This window comes from Choloepus didactylus, chromosome 3, assembly GCF_015220235.1.
Source record: "Choloepus didactylus isolate mChoDid1 chromosome 3, mChoDid1.pri, whole genome shotgun sequence".
In the NCBI taxonomy this organism is placed as follows: domain Eukaryota; kingdom Metazoa; phylum Chordata; class Mammalia; order Pilosa; family Megalonychidae; genus Choloepus; species Choloepus didactylus.
This window is the reverse complement of record NC_051309.1, coordinates 16871455-16895118: the sequence shown is the minus strand read 5'-3', so window position 1 is coordinate 16895118 and position 23664 is coordinate 16871455. Positions and strand designations below refer to the sequence as shown.

Here is a 23664-nt window from a genome sequence, read left to right as displayed (position 1 = left end):
CAATAGTTGTACTTTGAAAAAAAAAAAAAAAAGCAGCTCTACTATCAAGTGCTATTGAATATGCTATCCTCTATATTATCAGAGCACATTAGTGCATTTAAAGGCTCTGAGAAGGTCTGCAGTAATGAAATCTGTGTTTCTGTTTAGCCTCATGTTTTCCAAATGCATTATTTCAAAGAAACTTTTACCGTTGTTATTATGCAGACAATATCACATTGACAGAGCTTTTATGAATATTCTAAACTTGTACTCCCAAAATTTTGAAATGTTAAAAATCATAGGGCTTTTTATTATTTATTTTTTGAGGAAGAGGGAGAGGAAGGACAGGGTTGGGAGACAGGAATTTAGAGTTATTACTAGGCATTTACAGATTAATGTGTATCAAACTTTATCCAAAGGTGGAATAAATAATCATCGTGCACCTAATGTACACCTCTAGTTTTCAAAAGGATGCTCTTCCTCTTTGTTAAGTGCAAATTCATTCTAAAGCATCACTGAATTAACAATAAGCCCGGTCATATATATTTTCTTAATCAAGAACGATTCAAGTTATAAAGGGATTTTCATCTTTGAGTTCTGCTTTGGGTTTTGAATACCCATCTGCTTCTAGAGTGCCTTGCTTCTCCACTCTCTAATTCTTAAAGGCCCGGTTTATATTCCCATCCTCAGATGCATTCCAGTCTAAGTGGCCCTTTCAAGTCCAGTCGGACTTACTGCCAAGTGAGATGGTACATGTGACAATTGTGAATAAGACATGACATGGAAATCTGCATCTGCTTACATTTGATACTTCTTGCAGAAGACCTTTTTAAAAATGGCTTTACTGAGTTGTGATTTATATAGCATAAAATTCACCAATTTTAAATGCACAATAAAGTTACTTTTAGTAAACTTGCTGCATTGAGCAATCATTGTCACAATCCAGTATTTGAACATTTCTATCACCCCAGTAAGATCCCTCTTTCCCATTTACATCTAATTCCCGTTCCCACTCCCAGTCCTATGCAACCACTAACCGGCTTTCTGCCTCTATACTCTTACATCTTCTGGATGTTTTATATAAATGGAATAATACAATGATTCTTTTATGTCTGGTCTCTTTCATTTAGCATATGTATTTGTATTTGAGGTTTATCCATGTTGTAGCATGTATCAGTATTTTGTTCCTTTTATTGCTAATAGTATTGCATTATATGGAGACACTATATTTTGTTTACCCATACATCAGTTGATGGACATTTAGATTGTTACCACTTCTTGTTTCTTGTAAATAATTTGGAAAGAGCATTCATGCACAAATCTTATAAGACCTTTTTTTACTAGATACTTTTCCACAATCCTATCTATCTATCTATCTATCTATCTATCATCATCTATCATCTATCTAACTATTTTCATCTATCACATAGCAGTTAAAACAAATGAGTTCTGGAGCCAAATTATATTGGTTTGTATACATACTCTAACATTACCAGCTGTGTGACTGTGGGAAAATTAATTAACCTTTCTGAGCTTTGTTTTTCCCCCCTGTAAAACAAGGATAATAATAGCACCTACCTGATAATGTTGCTATAAAGCTGGAAATAGTGCACAGTGCTCTGTTCATAATTAAACACACAATAAAATGTGTGCCATGTAAGCAGTGGGAATACAAAGAGCAACTCAACAAAGAAGATAATGGCTCTATCATAGGAGTTCAGAGTCATAAAAATAAAAGAGCCAGACACGATGCAAATTGAAATTAAAGATACAATACTACAGGGGTAGTTACCATGAGGTTCATATTAATTGAAAAATTAAAATAATGTATCTCAGTTTAGGAAAAAGGAGACTTTTCTGTAGGTTGCAAGGCCTGGGCGTCTTCAGGATGCAGGAGAGAGTGGGTGGATGTCTTAAAGAATGAGTGAAGGATGACTGGGAAAGTAATGAAGAAGACAGATGAGGAGAAAATTGCAGGTGAAGGGATGAGAGGATAAAGGGGAAGGTTTGTCAGGCTGCAGATGATGTCCAGGGAGTGGCAGGTGATAAGATGGCACAGGTTGTCTGAAACCCGGCCACTTCGTGCACTTGGCCTTGCATAGACAATGATGAGAAGCAACTGCAGCACCTGAGAATCCTGCTTCCCAACATACCCATGTGTTGCTGAATTGCTCAACTTTCTGATTTTTGACAATTAGATGGGTATGCAATGCCCTAGGTTTGCTTTTCATTTTCTTGCTTTACAAGTACAGTTTTTCACAGCTTTAGTGATCATGTTAGTTTATTTCCTACAAATGCTACTTTTACATCCTTTGTGTTTTTATATCATATTGAGTTTTTATTTGTAACTGTTTGTTATATATTCTACTTATTAATCTTCCCCCTGCTTGTCACTTACATTGGAGCATTGTTTATAATGTCTTCTGTCTTACGAAATGTGTATAGTTTGAGATATTTGCATGTATCACTTTTTTCTCTTACCCTTTTCCTTTTAATGTGTTGTTTAGGAAATTTTCTCCATCCCAAGGTTATAAAGATATTCTCCTATACTTTCTTTTAATAGTTTGAAATTTTGCTTTTCTTTATTTAAATGTTTAACCCATTTGAAATTTAAGTTTGGTTGTGTACGATAGCTTCTAATTTATTATTTTCCACGTGGAAAGCCAATTGTCCCCCATACAACTTATCATATCGTTCATAACTTTCCCTGGTAATGTCTTCTCTATCACATACTCACACCCCATGCATGCTTCATCTGTTTCTCAGACCCCTACCCTGTCCTACTGCTCCATTTGTCCATTCTGCTCCCTTCACTTTACATTATAGCATAAGAATGTTTTGTGTTAGCATAAACCATGTGCACACATTATTTTTAACGATTCCTCTTCTCTTTCTAGAGAACATATCATAGTTTCTTGAATCATTCCTCTCTTATTGGACAAGCACATTGTTCCTAGTCTTTTGCTTTAATGAATGTTCCAGTGGTGAATATTTTTGCATATAAAGAATTTCCATATTTTTGGATTATGTCCTTTGGATGGATTCCCGGAAATAGACTTACTGAGTCAAAGGCCATGAATATTTTTAATGCTTTTAATTCATGGCATATATTTATTTTAAAAATTAAAGTGAACAAAAGATTCTGATGAGTTCCTGGTACTCTATTATGTGGTTGGTGTCAGCTGGGACATGTGGATCTGTAAATGGCCACTCTGTGGAAGTTGAAGAGAGAGATTAACGAGGTGTCCTTGATAGATTTTTCTTCTCTTTTCTCTTGTTTGTTTAATGCATTTTGTGTTTATTCATTTAGTCAGGCAGTCACTTATTAGACACCTATTATATGCACCACAGTAAACAAACCAGCAGGATCTCATGATCTCCGTGAACTTACATTTTTTAGTAGGTAGGAAGATAATAAACCAACACAAAAATCGAACGATCAGTGTTTCTCAGAGGATACACACAGACTGATGTGATAGCAAGTTGGCTTCTAAAGACTGGATGGACAGACGGTGATATGGAGGCTGAGATTTGATGGACGAGGAAGAGAAAGTCACACCAAGTAGGGAAAGGTGTCCTCTCAGGGGTGGAAAGCTAATGCGGAGGACCCTAAGGAGGAACCGAGTGTGGCCCAGAGACAGGAGAAGAGTGCTGGTGGCTGGAACCTAGAGGTGGGAGCTGTGGGGAGAATGGAGGGAAAAGAGAACTGAGTCCAAAGAGGAAGATAAGTCCCCACCATGCAAGGCCATGTGAGCCATGGGTACAAGCAACGAGGGAAGAACCCTGGAGGGCTGTGACAGGGAAGTGATGCATCTAATGTGTGCTGCTAAGAGGTCATTCAGGCTTCTCTATGGAGAAAGGATTACAAGGGAGCCAGGGTGCCGGGAGAGAGGGGGCTTGGGAAGCACTCATGGTTATCCAAACTGGAGGCCCAGATGAAGGTGGTGATGGAGAGAGAGAGGGAATGGGGGTGGATATCTATGCTGTGTGGGAGGTAGAGTCATGGGATTTGCTGATAGATTGGAGGTGTGGGATCAGGAAAAGAAAGGAATGAAGGATATGTCATAAAATGTTGGCCTCAGCAACTAGGAGACTGAATTACATTATTGAGATGGACAAGTCTGGGAGAAGAAGCTTGCAGTGAGTAGAACTTGGGGATCTGGCTTTGGCCATGTGAAGTCTGAGATGCTTCCTCCATGACCAGTGGGGTTGTCAGTGGGGCAGGTGGAACCAGAGTTCTGGAATCCCAGGGAGGAGCTGGAAGCTGCCATGCAGATTTGGGGGTCATCAGCATGGTAGAGAGATTTTAAATCCCCTGGTAAACAGAAATTTAAACAGCTAAGAGAATGGAAGTATTTGACCATCATCAAGTAAACCTATTGTTTTCCTTTTGCTTTTAAGTGTGTGCCAGGTGTCTTATATATTTATCTCTTTTCAGTTTCTTGAGTGGGGAAAGGGAAACCCTTGAGTTTTCTTGTCTTTGGTTCCCTCGTGCCTGTCTTCTTGCAGCATGTTTCAATTTTTAGTGATGCCTTTAAGAATTCTTCCTGTTATTTGATCAACTATTCAAATGCAATTGGGTGGGTCACAAAGCACTTTGGCATCTTGTGAGCTTTTCTAGAAATGTTCTCTTGTCTGCTGTGTTTATGTTGGAACAGAGAATGTGCCTGATTTTATGATGAGCTTTTCCAAGATAGACAAGTTGCTGCCTTTTCACATTATCCCACCTCTCAGGCCCCCTCACACCTGGATGGTGTGATGCAATCTGAGGTTGGACACTGACCTCCACAGACCTGTCATCCGTAAGACCTGTGTTTCCAGAGCAACGCCTGGCTATGTCATTTCCAAAGAGGCTTTGATAGGGTTCCCTGTATATTATTTTTGATGTTAGAGTGCCAAGTCTCCATATTTGAGTATAAAATAGAAAATTTAATTATGAAAAAAAAAAAAAAAACACACCACCAGTTCTCTTTCACACCAGCACATTTTAGACCAGCACAGGCAGTGAAGCTTTGTAGATAGAAGCTCAAGTTCAGGAATCAGAAGGGATTCAAATTCCAATGTTTGCCACTTACTTGCTGTGTGACCTTGGGTAAGTTTCTTAACATCTTGGGGCCTCAGTTTCCCCATTTAAATTGGGACAATAGAAGCACCGATCTGATTGAGATATTGTGAGGACTAGCAATGATGTACTGTGAAACTCTTAGCACTTTCATTGATTCACTCATTAAATAAATATTTGTTGTGTGCCTGCTACGTGTTAGGTGCAGGGTGTGCAAAATGCACAAGCGTAAGGTATAAATCCTACCGTCATGAAGCTTACAGGAAGCCAGACTTTTAAAAAATAATTATTTCATAGTTGTGATACGTTCAGTGGCAAGTAAAAGATATATGGTATCATGATAGGCTGTAATAAAGAAAGCCTCCCTAAGAAAGTGTCAGGTAAGTTCAATTTTTGGCACATGAAAAGGTATGTATGTTAGTCATTATTTTTAGATTATCCTAAAAAACATTTCTCTTTGGAATGCTCAAATTAATTAAATAATTAGTGGGTTAAGGATGGAGATTGAAAAACATGAATTTCCCAGGTGTTCAGCTGAAGGATGCAGGATGCCAAGTCTTCTTGTCTTTCTGTCCATTTTGACACCCCTTTCCCAAGGCAACATTCACGTGCCCTAGGAGGTGAAACATAGCCAGCACTTTCCAAGAGGAATTCTTGAATTGTTAGTGAAACCCTGAGATGCACTATCAAGCCACAATTTACTATCTTGGTAACATGTCATTTTAGAATTTTCTGTTAAAATGATAACTAACATTTACTGTTAAAATACAATTTAGTCAAGAATGAACAAAACCATAGTTAAGGGCGAGGGAAGGAAAAAACAATCCCTGGGATATGAGATTAAAAGAAATCCCATCGCCATAAATAAAAACGGGAGAATTTAAAATGCTCTCCCTGCCCCATTGCATGCCTGTGTAATTATCAGCTGATAAGAGCAAATGGTCCTACCTTATTACTTTAATTTCTGTATCTTGATTTTGATTTCTGTAGGTGTGGCAGAAAGCTTTGTTTTGGCCTGTCTGGTCTGTTCAGGAGGAGGGAGCCCCAAACTGATGGTGTACTTGGCGTAGAGTTAGATGCTGAAACAGCTAAGAAGACATAGATATTTTGAAGATTGTTGTTCTGGATAAAGAATGAGCATAGCGGAGTGGTTATTGAAGCCCAACTCATAAACCCTGTGTTTGAATCCTCTCTGCAACTTGATAACTATATTATCTTAAGCAAATAACTTTTCTCAGTGCCTCAGTTCCTCCCCTATGAAATGGGGTTAGTGATAGGACTTATCCCATCGGGTTTCTGAGAGGTTTCAGTAAGTCTGTTTATGCAGTGAGTTTCCAATGGTGGCTGGCACTGGGAAGGCACTATGTTATGCTTGGCTACCGTTCTGGATAAACATGGCTTGATACAAGGTACCCAGGTTTGGAGAAAGTGTGGTTATAGTCTAAGGCAAGCAAGAGGGCATTTTTAGTTAGGAAAAGTAAATGAGCTGCACCCTCTTTGACTATGATGAAGCCCCTACCAAAATGAGAGGCGGAAACATGAGATTTGGGTTATGTATTGCCTCCTGTCTTGACATATGTGTGTGGCAGACAAGGGCTGTTAGGGAAAGCAGATGTAACCAAGTGCCCCTTTGCCTGGGTTCCTCCTATGCATTCATCCTTTCTTCAGTATCTTCTGAGAGAGGTTAACAGACTTGTAAAACAGGAATGATCAGAATGGTAAGATAGAAATTAATAGCGTGCTGTCTGTGTGTGCGTGTACAAGAGGGTGGGGCTATAAGATAGAAAATGGTTATTTTCTAGAAGCGCAAAATAATGAAGGAAGCCAGTGTCCTTCCTATCTCCCTGCTCTCAGACCGTGCCATATACTCTCTCTCCACTTTGACCTGTTTAAGTTTATTTAATTAAAAAAAACACACACATATTTTTCAAGGAATAGATGCTTTATGTTATGGTTCATTCTTTGGAGGGGGTGTATGTGTACCACGTGACAAGTGGTTGCCATGGTAATTTCTCATTATTGTTGAATTGAAAAATAATTACTCTGGCAAAATCCCACGTAACCTGTCAGGGCTTAAGTTAAAGATGCCGGGGGGCAGCCCCGGCACCAGGATCCTGTTTTTTGGTGGAAAAAGACAGGGTTGAGAACAGAGGAGATTCTGGGAGGGAAGCAGAATGCTATTGTGAATTTTTAAATATAATTAAGGCTCTCTTCTGCTATTTGACATGGGTGTGTCTCTCATAGATATATGAGTTGGCTGCCGGTAGAATTTGGGATCTTCTGTAAGATGAGACAGAAGATTTTAATCACAGAAATGCATATAGGAGGTTACTTAGAATATAGAAGCTTCAGTGGATTTTAACCTAATTAAATTATATGGAGACTGTGGGCATGGTGTCCCCTGCCTGTGTTCAGGCGGGGTTAATCTCATCTCTGTTTACCTGGAGGTAGCTCTATGCTATTGTTGCATTCCAGCTTTGTGGAAAAGAATCCCATTTTTACTTATTAATATTCACTAAACACTAGCCATGTGCTGTGCAGATACTAAACAACAGCAACAACTGAGAAGTACCTGTCTGTTTGGAACAGGCGTGTCGTGGATCAGAAACAGGCTGTGTGGGACCAGCTCACTCCTCTAGCCATGGGAATTGTGGCATAAATACTCAGCCGTCCACTCCATGAGTCATCTTGAAGGACCTAAGCCTGCTTTCTGATGTCAACGCCAAGAAATAGCCCCCGTTTTGGTTAATTTTACCCCCAGGATACATTTCTCCTTTAGGAGAATTTAACAAAGCAAACTTTTTTTTAATTCATTATTTCATCCTCTTTGGACTTCTAGATACTCATCTCCTTGCAGAACTGGACTCTTTTTTTTAAATGTAATTTTATTGAGATATATTCACATACCATACAATCCATCCAAAGTATACAATCAGTGGTTCACACTATCATCACATATTTGTGTATTCATCACCATGATCATTTCTGGAACATCTGCATTATTCCAGAAAAAGAAATAAAAAGAAAAAAGAAGATCCCAAACATCCCATACCACTTACTCCTCTCTTATTTATCACTAGTATTGCCCTCTACCCAATTTTAAGACTTAGAATAGAGGTAGGTTAACTAAAAAGTGTAGTATTGTCAGAGACAGATATATAGATCAGTGGAACAGAACAAAACATCCAGAACTGGACTCTTCTGTAATTACCTTGATCTTGATCCTAGATCCTATTTAGAAATGCATCAATCCATGAATCAGCCAGACCAGGTGTCTTTAAGATGAAAGTACAGGGACCTTCTAATGGAAAAACCAAAAAATAGACACATGCATACTCTAGGCTTAAGCACGGCCCCTTTTAGGGATGTGCCCTGGAGAAATTCTTACACATATGCACAAAGGGACAGTATAAGAGACTCATTGTAGCATTGTTTGCAATGGCAAAAAATTAGAAACTATGTAGTGACCATGAGTAGCAAAATGTCTAAGTAAAATGCATCATAGTCATTCTGTATACTACTACAGAGCTCTTGTAAGGAAAAAAGAGGCCTGAATATATAATGTGGATTGGTCTCTGAAACATGTTTGATACAGTTTAGATAAAATATTAAAAATATTAAACAGGACTATATATTAATGGAATCATGTATGTATATAGATCTAAAAGGTGAGCTGAGAAGAGCCATATGAAATTCCTGAGAGAGTTGCTTATGGAAAAGATGCGTAGGAAGAGGGGCAGAGAAAAATAGAGCAGAATATAGGGGACACAGTTCATTTAATTTTATCTACACATGGAATTCTTTAAAAAAAAAAACATAAAATATTAAGTTAATAATTGTTAATTCTGGATTGTGGGCTCATGGGTGTTCATTACATTATCCTTTGTACACTTCTCTGTTTAAAAAAATTAATAAAATGAATCTGGGCTTCTTTGTTACATGCAAAGTATATACATGTGCTATAAGGAATCTGAACTAACATTTCCCTTAAAAGGACAAAAAAAAAAAAAAAAAAATGAGGCATCAGGGTATAGCAGAGAGAAAAGTCTTAGCTTGAAAAATGCCCCAGCCCCTTTGCCACTGAGCTTCAGCCCTAAAGATTCCCAGAACATTAGAGAAGGAATCTCACTCCTTGTGTGGTTACGGCCTCTCCATCTGCTCAATCCGTTTTTCTCCTCTTTTATTAAGTGCTAATTTCTGGGCTGGAGCTCTGCTGAGGATACCCAGTTCCTATCTTTAAGTAACTCACAATCTGCTGCAGCAATTGGAACTTCAGATAAATGTACACTACGAGGTAGTGATTCAATTATAATTTGATCCGCACTCTAATGGGGGCAGAGTTGTCAAGCTTTCTAGAATAGGAGAGAGTGACGGAGGAGTCGAGAACTGGAAGTTGTTATTTGCTGGACATTCCAGGTCAAAAATAAAAAGCATATGTAAAGGCACAGAGGCAAGAAACAATTATCCAGGAACCCTTGGCCCAGAAAGGTGACTTGCTGAAGGTGGTCCTGTGGTTACACTTAAGCAGAGCTGGAAGGCAACCTTCTGGCCCCTGACTATGCTGCCCGCATACTTTTTCTAGTTTGGTTAGAATGGTTTTCCCTGGAACCTCTTTTACAATAGATACACCAAATCATGTATCTATCTTATCCACCAGTAATAGATGAGTTTGCCCTCCCCCCATGTCTGGGAACAAGCATCTTAAGGGCACTTACCATCGTCCTATTCCAGTCTCAAAAGGTTGATCTTGATCTACGGGCATTTCTCAAAGCCCCTCTTGGTGAATCTCCAAATTAGCTTGACTTGAGATGATTGCCTGCCTTGTGGGAGAATGGTCAGCTCACCTTTCTCCCCCATCAATTCTTAGTTGGAAACAGAGTTACAGAGCTTCTTTTTGTGATCCTTGCTTCAAAATGGACTTGGTAACTTTACTTATGCCGCCTCCTACTGGTCTTCTTGCTGTGCTTGTCCACATTGCCTGCTCCCAAGGGTGGTTGGGAATTTCTTGGTTCTTCCATTCCTCCAATGACGGAGGCATCAAGTTTACAACCAAGAGGCAAAACTGCTACCCTCTATTCAAAATTGCAGAATTTCTACCGAGTCCATTTTCTTTTATATTTCCTTGGACCTTTCTCTTTCTCACATGTGGCCAAGCAGAGTGGTGTTACCCTCTCTTGCATGGGCACTTACTATTCTAGATGACCAACAAGGACAATTTGGAAGATGGAGGGACTGATATTTTTGGTTTTCTGCAACTGATGAGGTATGGCTAAGAACTGAGCTTCCAGCCAGTCAGGTTTGTTAGATCTTCTGCCCAATATATTTTATTTGGTTCAACACAGGTCTTTGCAGCTGCATTTCAGCTCCTCCTAGGACTCATAACCTTTTTATTACACAAATTTATTCTACAAAATTACCTAACTGATCCCAGAACTGCACCGGACAGCAAAATGGAAGCAAGCGGTTCAAAGAGGCTTATTGTCAAGAAAACTACCTGAAAATGGCAGAAAGGTGAAAACTGGAAGGCTAGAGGAGGAGATCAGTTCAGACAGAATTTTCTCTAGCCAATGGTCTTCTACTCTTGTGAATAATTTCGGTCTTCAACCTAACGTGGAAAATCACTTTTTAAGCCGAGTTACTCAGGGAAAAAACACAGACCAGAGTTAGGCAAACTGATATGTGAACTTTAGTTTCACCACTTTCTAACTGTCTGGCCTTTATTGAGTAGCTTCACCTTTTGGAAATTCAGATTCTTGATTTACAAATATCTTAAGGGACAAATGATTATTATTAATAACAATGCCTGCCATTTATTGAGAAGTTACTATGTGCCAGGCAGTTTTTTCTCAGTCCCCACAGTCCACTGAGCAAATGACTCAAAGAAGTTAGGTGACTTGGCTAAGTTCATCCAGCTATTACAAGGCAGAATTCATATTTTCCTGGCATCATAACAAAGAGGATCAGGACATAAATTCTCTATGAGGCTGTTGGGTTCACAGCTCTGCTCTGCCCCCTGGTAGCAATTAGTGCTGTTGTGAATATAAGATGGTTCAGTACACGTAAAACACTAGAAAATGCCTCATTGTGGGGGCTTTTATTAACCCAGTAGTCCCCAATGCGTGCTCCTTTCATTATATTCTGTTGCCTTTTTTTTTTATCATCATTTTATTGAGATATATTCACATACCACGCAGTCATACAAAACAAATCGTACTTTCGATTGTTTACAGTACCATTACATAGTTGTACATTCATCACCTAAATCAATCCCTGACACCTTCATTAGCACACACACAAAAATAACAAGAATAATAATTAGAGTGAAAAAGAGCAATTGAAGTAAAAAAGAACACTGGGTACCTTTGTCTGTTTGTTTCCTTCCCCTATTTTTCTACTCATCCATCCATAAACTAGACAAAGTGGAGTGTGGTCCTTATGGCTTTCCCAATCCCATTGTCACCCCTCATAAGCTACATTTTTATACAACTGTCTTCGAGATTCATGGGTTCTGGGTTGTAGTTTGATAGTTTCAGGTATCCACCACCAGCTACCCCAATTCTTTAGAACCTAAAAAGGGTTGTCTAAACTGTGCGTAAGAGTGCCCACCAGAGTGACCTCTCGGCTCGTTTTGGAATCTCTCTGCCACTGAAGCTTATTTCATTTCCTTTCACATCCCCCTTTTGGTCAAGAAGATGTTCTCCGTCCCACAATGCCGGGTCTACATTCCTCCCTGGGAGTCATATTCCACGTTGCCAGGGAGATTCACTCCCCTGGGTGTCTGATCCCACGTAGGGGGAAGGGCAGTGATTTCACCTTTCAAGTTGGCTTAGCCAGAGAGAGAGGGCCACATCTGAGCAACAAAGAGGCATTCGGTAGGAGGCTCTTAGGCACAAATATAGGGAGGCCTAGCCTCTCCTTTGCAGCAACCGTCTTCCCAAGGGTAAAACTTATGGTAGAGGGCTCAACCCATCAAACCACCATCTGTTGCCTTTGTATGCAGCCAACACATGATTGGTATCTTCTTGACATGCAGTAATTTTTTCTTAAAGCTCTATTCCTTTTGTTCTCTTTCCTGCATAAACATTTGGCCTCTCATAACTAAGAACTAATTCAAAAACTTCATATATATCTGTGTGGAGTGCAGGTGATAATTATAATTTATAAAAATGTATATGTAAGTATATAGCATTTTAAAAATGTCAGCTGAGAGACAAAGTGGGATCAACAATCAAATCTTTTGAAACCTCTGTAGAGTAACTTTCTTGAGCTGGATTTGTGATAGTACAATAAGGAATTTCATTCATTTCTTCATTCATTCATTCACCCCAAAGCAATTTTATGTGGCTACTCTCTGGCACTGTGAATTTTACATTTTTTATTTTCGGAATGTACTTCCAAGACTTGTGGCCAAAGCCAGTTGGTTTTTTGTGTGTAGTTACCTGATGCAACCTTCTCCTAGCAAACCTGCTATGGAATTCCCTGAGACTTTTGCTCATCACATGTTCTTTTGCAGTTAGTTTGAATCAAATGACATCTCCCCTTTGTGGATCATTGCACCTCTTTCAACTTCTGCTGAAACTTCTGTGGAATCCACATGGTTGCTCATAGACAGTGCTCAAACCTCATTTTAGCCTGAGTTCGTTCCTCCTCCCAGTGACCTCAGACCAGTGAGGGCACTCATGGCTTTCAGTTTTCACTTGTCCGTTTTCTAGCCAAGTGCCGGAGTCGGAGAGTTACACTGTAGGAAAATGGAGATTGAGCCTCTTACCTAGACATTGGGCCTCTGAATAATTAGCAGGGCAAAAAGTAGCTTATCAATTTCTGTTCAGGTTTTTAACAATGTTGCAGACAGATGCTGTTGCCCAGTGATTGAGCTGCAAACAGTTGATGTGAAAGGGACAAGCTCTTGATTTATAAACAGACTGTTTTATAAAGTTGATTTTTGATGCAGTCCCTTGGAGTGTGGAATGTTTCATTCCCTAGAAATGGTATTGAAGATGGTAGATAGAGGCAAGGAATGGATATTTTGCTGATCTCCACTGTGCTCTGAGCACTCTGCTGGGCACTTTACACCCACTAAATTCTGTAACCCTTTTATCTTCCCTACAAGGTAGTTGTCATCTCCTCCTCCCCCGCTCCCCCTCAGTCCTCCTCCGCCTCCTCTAACCAAACCTCCTCTTCCTCCTCCTTGGACTCCTCCCTCACTATCCCCCCCATCCTCAATTGTCAAGTCAGGAAACAGGCTCACAGAGGTAAAACAAGCTGCCCATGTTCACATAGCTTGTAAGATGCAGTGTTGGGATCAGAGCCGAGGTCCAAGGGTTTCCCACAGGAGTGAATTTCTCCAATTATGCGGCACAGTTGTTGTACTTGTAGTGCCAGGTGACCTCCTGGCCCGAGTCTTGGTAATGGGTGGTACCACAGAGAAAGGAACTCAAAGGAGAAAGTGTGTTCCTTCTTTTGACCAACCTGAGACAAAAGACTCTCCCCTGGCTCATCAGAACTTCCTTTCTAAACCCTAAGCCCAGCCTTCCTAAAGACTGGAGAAATGCCTCAGGCAGCTACACACAGAGGGTGGGCACGTCTCAAACTTGAGAGTGTCTGAATTCAAATCCCATCTCCATCATTGGCTGGGTGTCCTTGGGCAAGTGCCATTGCCCACCTAATGCAGCTGTACAATGAGGGTCATCACTTGAGCTGCTTCATTCATTCATTGAACTTTTATTGGATAAGACCATGAGCCAGACAACATTCTCCATGCTGGAAGATAAAGCAACCAGTAAAACAAAGCTCCTGCCCCCAAGAAGCTTGTCACCCGATGGAGAGAGAAAAACAAGAAACAGGGCAACAATGCAGATCAAGTGAGAAAATACACAACACGTGCTTAGAACAGTGTGTGGCATGTGTTAAATGTTCACTAAATGTTAACTATTATTCTTTTTCAATCCGTGTAGGAATTTGAATTAAAAAACAAAAACAACTAATGCATGCGGGCCCCCAAATAAGGTTTCTTTTCTTAGTTACTTCTTCCACTTCCTAGCCCAATGATTTTTCTAAAAGCTACAGTAGCTTCCACAGCCCTGAGGACTGGTGCCTTGGTTTCAGATGTGGTGAGAAGCTAGCTGTAACTTAATTGTTTATCTTCTGCAACTGGATTTTGAGCTCTTTGAAGGTAGGAACCAGTCTCTCATTCAGCTGTGGATTCTGAGGGACTGCACATAGTAAGTGCTCAAAAAATTTTGTTTTTGAAAGGAGAAAAAGGGGTGGAGGGGTTTGTTTGTAGACCAATGAATTGCTCCTGGGTGGTTTTATATTTAATGTGTTTTAATAAGAAAAGTATTGGCTTTAGGTGTTGATTGGGAGGACATCAAAGAAAGAGAAAGAAAAAAGTCATTTGTCCGAGCTTCTTTTCTGAAGGAGAGGATGGCACCAATTTTCTGTGGCCCCTTAATTATTCTTGCCAGAAGTGAAGGCTCAAATCCCGAGGCCACCAGTGACAACAGCTCAATGTTGTTGGAAGCAGAACAATTAATGAGAACAGAGGCTTGTGATATTTCCTCCTGAGCCCCTGTGTGGGGCAGTAGAGGCTATTGGAAACAGTGGGCTCCCTTTCAGTTTTCCCCCCATCTGCCACGCAGTTGGGAAGCATCTTGTCCTGAAGCTCTGGTGCTAACCAACACTTTCTGGGAAATGATTGTGTTTAAGAATTTGGGGATAAGCCAGACCCTATTTGAGGGCCCCTTTAAATATGATACTCTGTATAATCTTCCGAATCCACTGTTATCGGAGGCCCCCCTCTCCCCTTGGAGGTTAGCAAGGGGACCCATTCCAAAGTATTTTCTGGATGAGAAAGGGAAACATTCAACCCAATACAAACAAACGAGATTCATGCGAATGGTCTGCATTCTGCTGAATTGCTCTATTTTTAATAATTTTTTAAAAAGCAAACTAGCAGTTGCCTAGAATCAGCAATCTCAAGAACCATCCACATGCTCTAGCTCTATAGATCCATGTACTGGGACCTGTGTCTTTTATAGGGATATGGGCATAGAGTTAGAGCTACAACCCACACACATTCCTTTTAAAATAAATTTGTTTTTAAAAAATTACCCTCCTTAACCGGGTAGTAACAGTATGGTTTCTGTTTGTAAAAATGGACTCTTAAAAGAGCAAAGAGAGAGAGAATTGAATGTATTTTACATTCAATGCAAACCCTTTTGTTAAAAAAATGTCACATTGTGTTCCATAGGATGCTTATTAAATGTCCCCAAATATGTCCTCGAGAATTAATTTTCATTCAGTCTGCATTAACTCGCTTATTGAATTGGAATTCAGTCCCCATTTGAGGCAGTTAATTTGAAGAGTGACCACATGCCCCCCTCCCCTTCTAGAACACCCACATACATATGCTAAGTAAGGAGCAAGCAGTGACTGGGTTTTTTTTCTTTTCTCTTTCCTCTTGAGATCCCGCCCGCCCCTTGCCTCTTAAATAAATGATCTGTCTCTTTACAGGATAGTGACAACCTCTGGTGGGATGCATTTGCCACTGAGTTTTTTGAAGATGACGCCACATTAACCCTTTCATTTTGTTTGGAAGATGGACCAAAGCGATACAGTAAGAAAGAAGTTTATTTTTCTAATATTCCCTCTTTCTGCGCCTGTAAGAAAACCATGGGGGTCTTAAGAGAATGGCACAGGGCTGACAGCCTGACGATAACACTTCCGCTCCTGACAAGGCTCTTGCTTCCCGTCAAGGCTTTGTCAACATGTGACAGCGGAATCTGCTCTGAGAGATTCCCTCCGAGGATTAGAGTATTTGGGCACTTGCCTGTTTAGCAAGAGGCAAATATGAACCAAGCCACCCCATGGTGGGGGCAGGGGGACTGAATTGTGTAGGGTTTCCCATGCCCTCCTGTATCCTTGATAACTCTCACTTCACACCCAACATTCTGCTTCTGAAGGTTCCTTTAAAAAAAAAAAAAGTCCTCCCTGTAAACTGTTTGAGCCACATCCTCCTAATTCCCTTTTATCAATTATCACAGGTATTTATTTGACAAGTGCTATCTTTACTTGGGGAGAGCAGGGGGATTCACAGCTGCTTTGAACATACAGTTTTGGATTAGAGTTGACAGAATTATAGTTTCTTGTCTTTCTGGTGAGTAATAACCCTATAAAGATCCTCAAATTGCAGCCTGTGGCACCTTGGGTAACAGCTGATCTGTCCTGATTAGGTTCAGCCAACTTGTCAGAGCTCAGATTTGCTAGTTGTGCTATCAGTCCAAGAGGCAAAGATACATCATCAGCACAAAAGCAATTAATGTCTGGCTAGATCACAGAGAGATGTGTTTTCAGAAATCAGCACTGCACGTACGAAAGGAACTGTCAGAGGGTAAAGCATCCCGGCCTCACAAACACCAAGATGAGGATGGAACCAGAAGCAGGATGAAAAAGTCACTCCAGAACATTTGAAAATTGATAGTAGGGCTCTTGATGAAGATGATTGAAAGATCTGATGGTGGCTAAATCTATTCCAAAGCTACTAGGGTGATTTTTTTTTTTTTTTTTGAGGGTGCTTAGACATCTTCATGCTCTCTGGAAGTAGTGCATGAGTCTAGTTGATTATTTATGCTGATCTCTGCATATGATGATGTTGTAATCATGGCAAACTGGTTGGAGCAGGACAGTGTGGATTTTGGATTTGCTGACTAATTGAAGCCCATTGCCAGGAACGTCTTTTGAGATATGTGTATTGTGAGTTTTTAAGGGATTGGGAGCATCTTTAATAAATATTTTGGGTGAGAAGGGAAGCTGAGTGTGCCAAAGAGCGGGCTATTAGAGTGTCTTTACCTTCAACATAACAACTCCCAACCACAAGCTCTGGGAAGCCAATTTCATGGGTGTCCTGATGAGTTCTGGTGTGTTCCCCAGCATGGTGGGCACCCCTAGCAGCCTCATGCCTGAGAGAGGAGGAGAACTGGGCTCAGAAGCTGCTTTTTAGAAAACCCTAGGAGATAAATGAACTCAGCAGTCCAGCAATTACTCTCTCCCCAAAAGGCTTCCTGACCAATGGTGAATAATTTTGAATCAAGCAGTCATCAATCCTCTGAGACTTTTTTTTCCTGAGGCATACGCTCAGATAACTTCGCGTTATCATTGTTTTATGTTCCTGTGCTTTGTTGGTTCCGGAATCCATCAGAGTCTGCTCAGGGAACTAGAATGAACAGTTTTAGTGCCTGTGCTAATAAGACAGAGTCTCACTCTTCCCTCTGTCCAACCCCTACTCTGACATCCTTTGGGGGTGAAGCAGAATCAGTGCCTGTTCCAGAAGTAAACGCATGACCATGGGCCATTGTTGTCCAGGTTTCTTTGTTTCTCCGAGCCAAAATATTTCCTGAGCGGAGAAGAGAAGCAAAGATGATTGACAGTCTGGAGCCGAGTCTCGTCAGCTGCCTTGCTGACAGCCTGGTGACATGCACACGCTGAGGATGTGCTGGCAAGTGACAGCTGATTGACAGCCCAGGACTAGGGAGACGGGGGAGGTGACGCCTGCTTAGGGGCGCCCCACGCACGCTGTTTCAACAGTGCTCTGAGCTGCCACCTTAACCTGTTCTTGGGCCAGGTTCACTGTGCCCACCTGGGAAAACACCTGGAGGGCCCTGGGCTAGAAGCCACAGCTCTTCTCCCATGTCTCCCAGGGAGCTGGGAGCTCCAGATTTCTAAGGAGGAAAGTGAGAATGGGCTATTATGTTGTTTTTGTAAGACATTTCCCCAAAGTACATTCATGCTAGTTAATAAGAAATATTCCAGGTGAGGTTGATTTAGCCCTTACTAGAAAAGACTTGTCTGACCCCTCCCCTATCTCTGTATCTTTAGAGGGTCCCTCTGGTTCTAAGATATCTTGTATCTGTTTGCTTATTTATTTCTTGTCCATCTCTCCCTATTAGGGTGCTATTAGAGTGCTAACTCCATGTGGACAGAGCCTTTTTGTTTATTACTGAATTTCTGGATTAATACTGTAACTTGCACAAATAGGTGTTCAATTAATATTTGTTGTATGAATAAATGAATAAATGAGCTTTTGGGGGGAAGCATATATTACCAAGCAGGTGTTGATGAAACAATCTCTTTACCAAGAACTTTGGATTTTTTTTTTCTTTTCTTTCTTTATTAGAGAAGTTGTAGGCTTACAGAAAAATCATGCGGAAACTACAGAGCTCCCATAAACCCCCCCCCCCATTATTAACACCTTGTATTAGTGTGGTATATTTGTCACAACTGATGAAAGAATATTACTGTAGTTGTACTTCTAACTATAGTCCATGGTTTCATTAGGGCTCCCTGTTGGTGTTGTACAGTCTACTGGAAGAACTTGATCCACCTTTCCTCCCAGGAAGACCCCATGTGCTGAGACATGAACTCTAGGGTTTGACCTGATCTATTCAAGAGGAAAAAAATCCTAGCAGTATAATAACTTGGGAAAGAATTATGTTTTGCGATACTCTGCTCCTTTCTTTCAGAAAGCCCCTCCTCCCTTTTGCTCCACCCACCCCAGCCCTCAAGCCCTTCACTTCGTCATGGGGCTGGGACCACCAGATGGGACATGACTGGGAAGGTGGAGAAAGTGTGGGTCAGGGGTCAGATGGAAACTCCTGGTGTCTTCCTAGATACCAGGCTGTGGTTGGTGTGCAGGAGTGCTGGGATGGACAAGGTTACGGGACTGTGTTAGAAATTGGGCTCTATGTCCCTAAAGCCAGTTAGAAATTGAGCTGTACATCCCTAAGGCCTCGTGGGTGCTCCTGTCTTGTGGACTGTCAAGAAGGCGTTTTTCCAGTAGCTAGAGAGGTAGGCAGTTGCAGAGAAGGCATTCTTCCCTTGATTTAGGTGGATTCTCAAAGAGCATGGGGGAGGGATGACACCCTCTTTGAGAGGAGTTCAGTGGAATAAAGACTATCAGACATGAAGAGGGACCTTTCAGAAAATGGGGTCTTGGTCCAGAATGGTTTTAGGTGGAACCACAGCTGGCAAGTCACTGGGATCAGGCCCATGGACTCCAAAGTCAGTGCCCCGCCCCCATGCACACACATTCCATTCCCTGAGTAGGGTGAGTACCTCATCCCATGGGTCAGGGGAAAGAAATGGTGCCCCCAATTCCAATATTTCCAGTGACATCAGTAAGAGTCAATGAATATTTACCGTGCCTTTATTGGACACAGAAGGAAAGGAAGCAGAGGGCCGGGGCCTCAAAGCCCTCTGCATTCTTGCTTTCCAGTTGTCAGTCCAGCGTGCTGGTGTTGTTATGTCTCTTCCCTGTTGTGTATAGAAGGGACTATTCTAAGGTTTGGTTGATCCCTCATGGTTGGTGTCAAGCAAAATATTGATTTCCTCTACTACATTTTGGGCATGTAGCAGAACTGTGCCCTACACTGCCCTAATCCTCACAGCCCTCAAAACCACCACCAGGTAACAAGCTGCTGGTACTCTACCCCCAGGACTGGCCTGCATCCGGTCCATGTTGGCCACGTTCTTCATCTATAGGAAACAGCTGGTTCCAAATGCACTCAGGAAATAGTTCCCTTCTGGGAGAGTTACCTGGAGAAAGATCTCCTGAGGACCAGGCCAGGCAGGTGTTGCGGAGGCTGGGAGGCTGCAGGTGTAGTAGAAAGAGCAAGAGTGTTCAACGTGGACATTCCTGGGTTTTCATCCATGCTTTGTATGGCAACCATAGCCTCCATTTCCTCATCTGCAAAATGGGTGCAAAGCTACCATCACCAGCTTGTAGTGAAAATTAAAGGAGATAATATAATCAAAGAGCCTAGAACTATTTGAAGCATATGGCAGCTGGTACTGACTTTTACTATTGAAAACAAATCTATTGAAACCTCGGCATCACAAGAGCTTCTGCATCACAGAAGCTTCCCATTTAGCAGGCTCTCATCGTGTGCACTTAATGCAGAGGCTTGTGGGTCTGCTGGAGCTCACCTGCCAGGAATGACCTCTCTAGCCAGCAGCTCCTACTGAAATGCAGAATTGAAGAGATTATGCCCTATTCCCAGGCTTTAACTGCAGAAACCTATGCTCAGCTCTAGTAAGAGGAAGGAGGTAAGGAGAAGAAGGGCAGCTGAGCATTCAGGGGGCTGTGTACTTTTGGTGGCTAAAAACTCCAGGAGACTTGATTAAGTTATTTCTAGGTTGGCATTGCTTTGGAAATTGGGGGTGGGGGGAGTGATTGCAAACGCTGAAATGTCATCTTGTTTCAAGGAACTCCTATGGTTCTAGTTTTTTAGGGGAATGCATGTATTTCAGGCAGGGGCTCTAAGTCTGATATCCTGCTACCTGTATACTTTGGGTAAGTCACTTTCTGAGCATCCGTGGTCTCAGCTGTAAGGTGGGGCAACAAATGGGCTTGACTCCTGGGGTTGTTTTGAGGATTTGATGAGATGATGCATGTAAAGTACTTAGCAGAGTTGCCATGGCTTTGAAATTTTCAGTAAATGTTAGCTGTGGTTGTTATTTGATCGAATTCCAATGGGCACATACTGCCTCTATGTTGTGGCCCAGGACAATTCACATAAAATTTTCATTAATCCTTTAATTATTGTCTGTAATTTTGAGTTGGTGGATGCTAGTAATTCTATACCATACACTTATTTCTTCTTGACCTCCAGATGCTTCTGGAACAAGGATTTGCAACAAGACCAAATACCTGTGTTGTTCTTGGTCGACTATTGGTGTCCACAGTCCTCCTTGGCTGCTGGGGGATCGGGGGGTGGATTTTCACTTTCCAAAAAAACAGGTCGTTTCAGGAAATGCCATCACTCTCCACACTTCTATTTTCTTCTGTTTTCCTCAGTCACCGAGTGTCTCTGATAATTTGAAGCATTGCAAATCAGCCCCTTTGTGGGGCCATTTCCACACTCTCTGTTTCTCTTTTGCACTTTCCCCCAACTTTCTCTTTTCCAAAAACTCTGATAGCATTGCAGTACTGACTAAGTTCTCCAATTTTGTCATGTAATATGTGTTTTTATATGTTGCATATTTGGACATGTTCCTTTAAGATAAATAAATTCTATGAGGCCGAAGAAGCTTCACCATCTCTGGTTACTATTTTCCTCTTGCTTTTATTAGTTCACTACCTTACCCAGCTGTATTTTTATTGTGCTTGCTATATAGGAATTCAGAAAGCATTTCCCTTTCTCTACTACTTTCTCTTTCTCTCTTTTATATCATATTACATGGTTAAAAATATATTTTGGGGAAGCTTACTCATTGATAATACACATAAGGCATTTTGGCACCACATTTAATAACTACCATGGCACAAGTGTAAAATTTATATTCAGAGAGCATGCACTGCAGCAATGGGGGAGAAGGCATTTACAAGCCCAGACTCGGTGCATGTGTCTTTTCTAGAATCATGTCTCTACAGTGTCCACCTGGGATTTGAGGCTAGTACTTAAGCTCTGAGCTTCCTCGAAAGGATGCAGTCCTTGTAAAGTAATTTTGTTCCTGCAAACATTCCTCATTCATACAGGTTTCATTCATGGGGGCAGAGATTAAAATCAGGGACATTGGATCCACACAGTTTCATTTTCAGGCTTTGCTCCACCCTATCTGTGTGACATCTGGCATGTTGCTTAAACTTTCTTAACGCCAGTTTCTTCCTCTGTAGCATCAAGGTAATGATAATGCTAACATGATAGGGTACTTGTGAAGACTGTAGAGATGTACATGTGCCCTTAATTAGGGCCACCCGTGGAAGCACATAATAAATGCTTATTGCATAAATAAATGAATGGATGAGTGGCTGAAGAAGGGAAAATAAAGAATCTATGACATGCCAGGCACTTGGCATTAAAATAGAGGGTCCTTTTCATGATTCATTGAGTCATTCAACCCATAGTAGGAAAATCTCTGGCTTTGGGCAGAGCCAGGGAAGACCTATCTTCTTTGTATGTGGAAATACTCAGAATTTAATAACCTATTGGGAGAAAGACTGATTTAAATAAACAAGTCCCAAATTACTGCTATTATGACACCTGTCCAACAGTGGGCACTACTTCCATCCCCGGTTTATTCAGAGAGGAAGATGCTGTTGAACATGTAGCAAGTGCCAGACGCTGTCTGGGGCACCTTTGGGCTCTGTATCTTGTTTACCACGAACTAGATGAGAGGAAATGGATTTCGATTGCATCCCAAGATTTATCTTAGTGAAAAGAATGCACTTGCTCAGAGTTGTCCTTGATGGTTAATTACTGGAATGGATTCTTGCCTGTGACCCTGGCATCTGCATTGCATAGTGATATAGATATTATTGTCTCAGATGACTCTGGAAAATGCTTTCCTTAAAACATGGAGCCGTGCTAAATGGTTTCTGGATGGCCCTAGCCTCTGACGTTGTGGTTTTAATGAGGGATTCTTTTTAACAGTAGTCTTCATTAGGACAGTGAGGTTCGGAGCAAATTAAGTTAGGACTAAAGTAGACTTCCACTTAAAGTTCATTTGTTTGTTCACTCATTCATTGATTCCTTCATTCAGAATTCACTGAACTCTTGCTATTTGCTAGACATTGTCTTAGTGGGGCAGGCAGTTCATTGCAATTTTTTTCATTTACTTTTGATTCCATTTTATTTAAAACTTTTACCTTAAATTAATAAAATCAACTAATTTGTCAGAAAAAGAATATTCTTGTGCTATTAATGGAGGAGAATCTAGGACTAGTTATAAAAAGAGACTTGAGAGAAAGCCCACAATCAATAGTTGAACTGACAGACTTTAGAAGGGAAAAAGGGAGACTGAATCTCTTCCCATTTGTGGTTTCAAATTGATGGTAGCAAGAGTTGCAAATTGGCCATAACAATAGATTGAGCAGATATTCCCATTCTCTCATCGCTACTACTACACTAGTGATCACATGAGATAATGGACAGAAGAGTGCTTTGAATAAATGTAAAGTGCTATACAAATTGAAGATAAAATTATCATCATATTTATAATTGACCTTTATGATATGGTGAATTTTAATTTCCCTCTTATATAAGGTATAAGTCAAGCTGTTGAGAAATCTGGGATGGTTGTTGGGTCTGTTCTCATGGAGTTAAAATTCACTGTCAAATCTCACCCCAATCAAGAGGGCAGAGTGAGATGCTTCAGGGCTCTGTCTCCCCACAGAAGCTTTAAACCACCAGCAAGAACTGGGAGAAAAATCTTTCTTGAAGCTCCAGAAAGCAGTTAAAGGAATGCAGTAACAGGGAGAATGCTGAATTGAGATAAAGGCAACTTAAAAGCAGTAGGTTCTCCTAGCACCCTGGCTAGGACCCCTCACTGGCTTAGCACAGAGCTGGCCCATGCTCCCAGTGCAGATCCCTGGTTCCAGTTCTGGAGGGAGCAGAGTAACTCTCGTGTATATACTGGAAGCATGCTGTTCAGAACCAGCCTTGCATGTAGAAGGCAGCTCACCAAGCTCTCCTGTAGAATGCTGTGGGCGAGTGGTCAAGTTGTGCTACTTGGGCCAGGGAACTGGCTGGTTGTAGGATATACAGTGCAGCACTCAGGACTGTGAGGAAACTGTTTCCTAAGGAAGAGGGGACATTTGGAACCATGTGAATTGGAGAATTCCCAGGGCC

The 23664-nt window shown here is 41.2% G+C and overlaps 1 protein-coding gene across 12 annotated transcripts in view; it reads left to right on the top strand.

Moving 5' to 3' along the window:
• The window catches only part of LDB2 (LIM domain binding 2), a 413802-nt gene that overhangs the window by 134456 nt on the left and 255682 nt on the right, over nucleotides 1-23664 (top strand). For all 12 annotated transcript variants that reach the window (XM_037829445.1, XM_037829443.1, XM_037829444.1 and 9 more), the window contains exon 2: nucleotides 15554-15656. In XM_037829445.1, the coding sequence (XP_037685373.1) occupies nucleotides 15554-15656 (103 nt within the window). The remainder of the gene's footprint in view (nucleotides 1-15553; nucleotides 15657-23664) is intronic.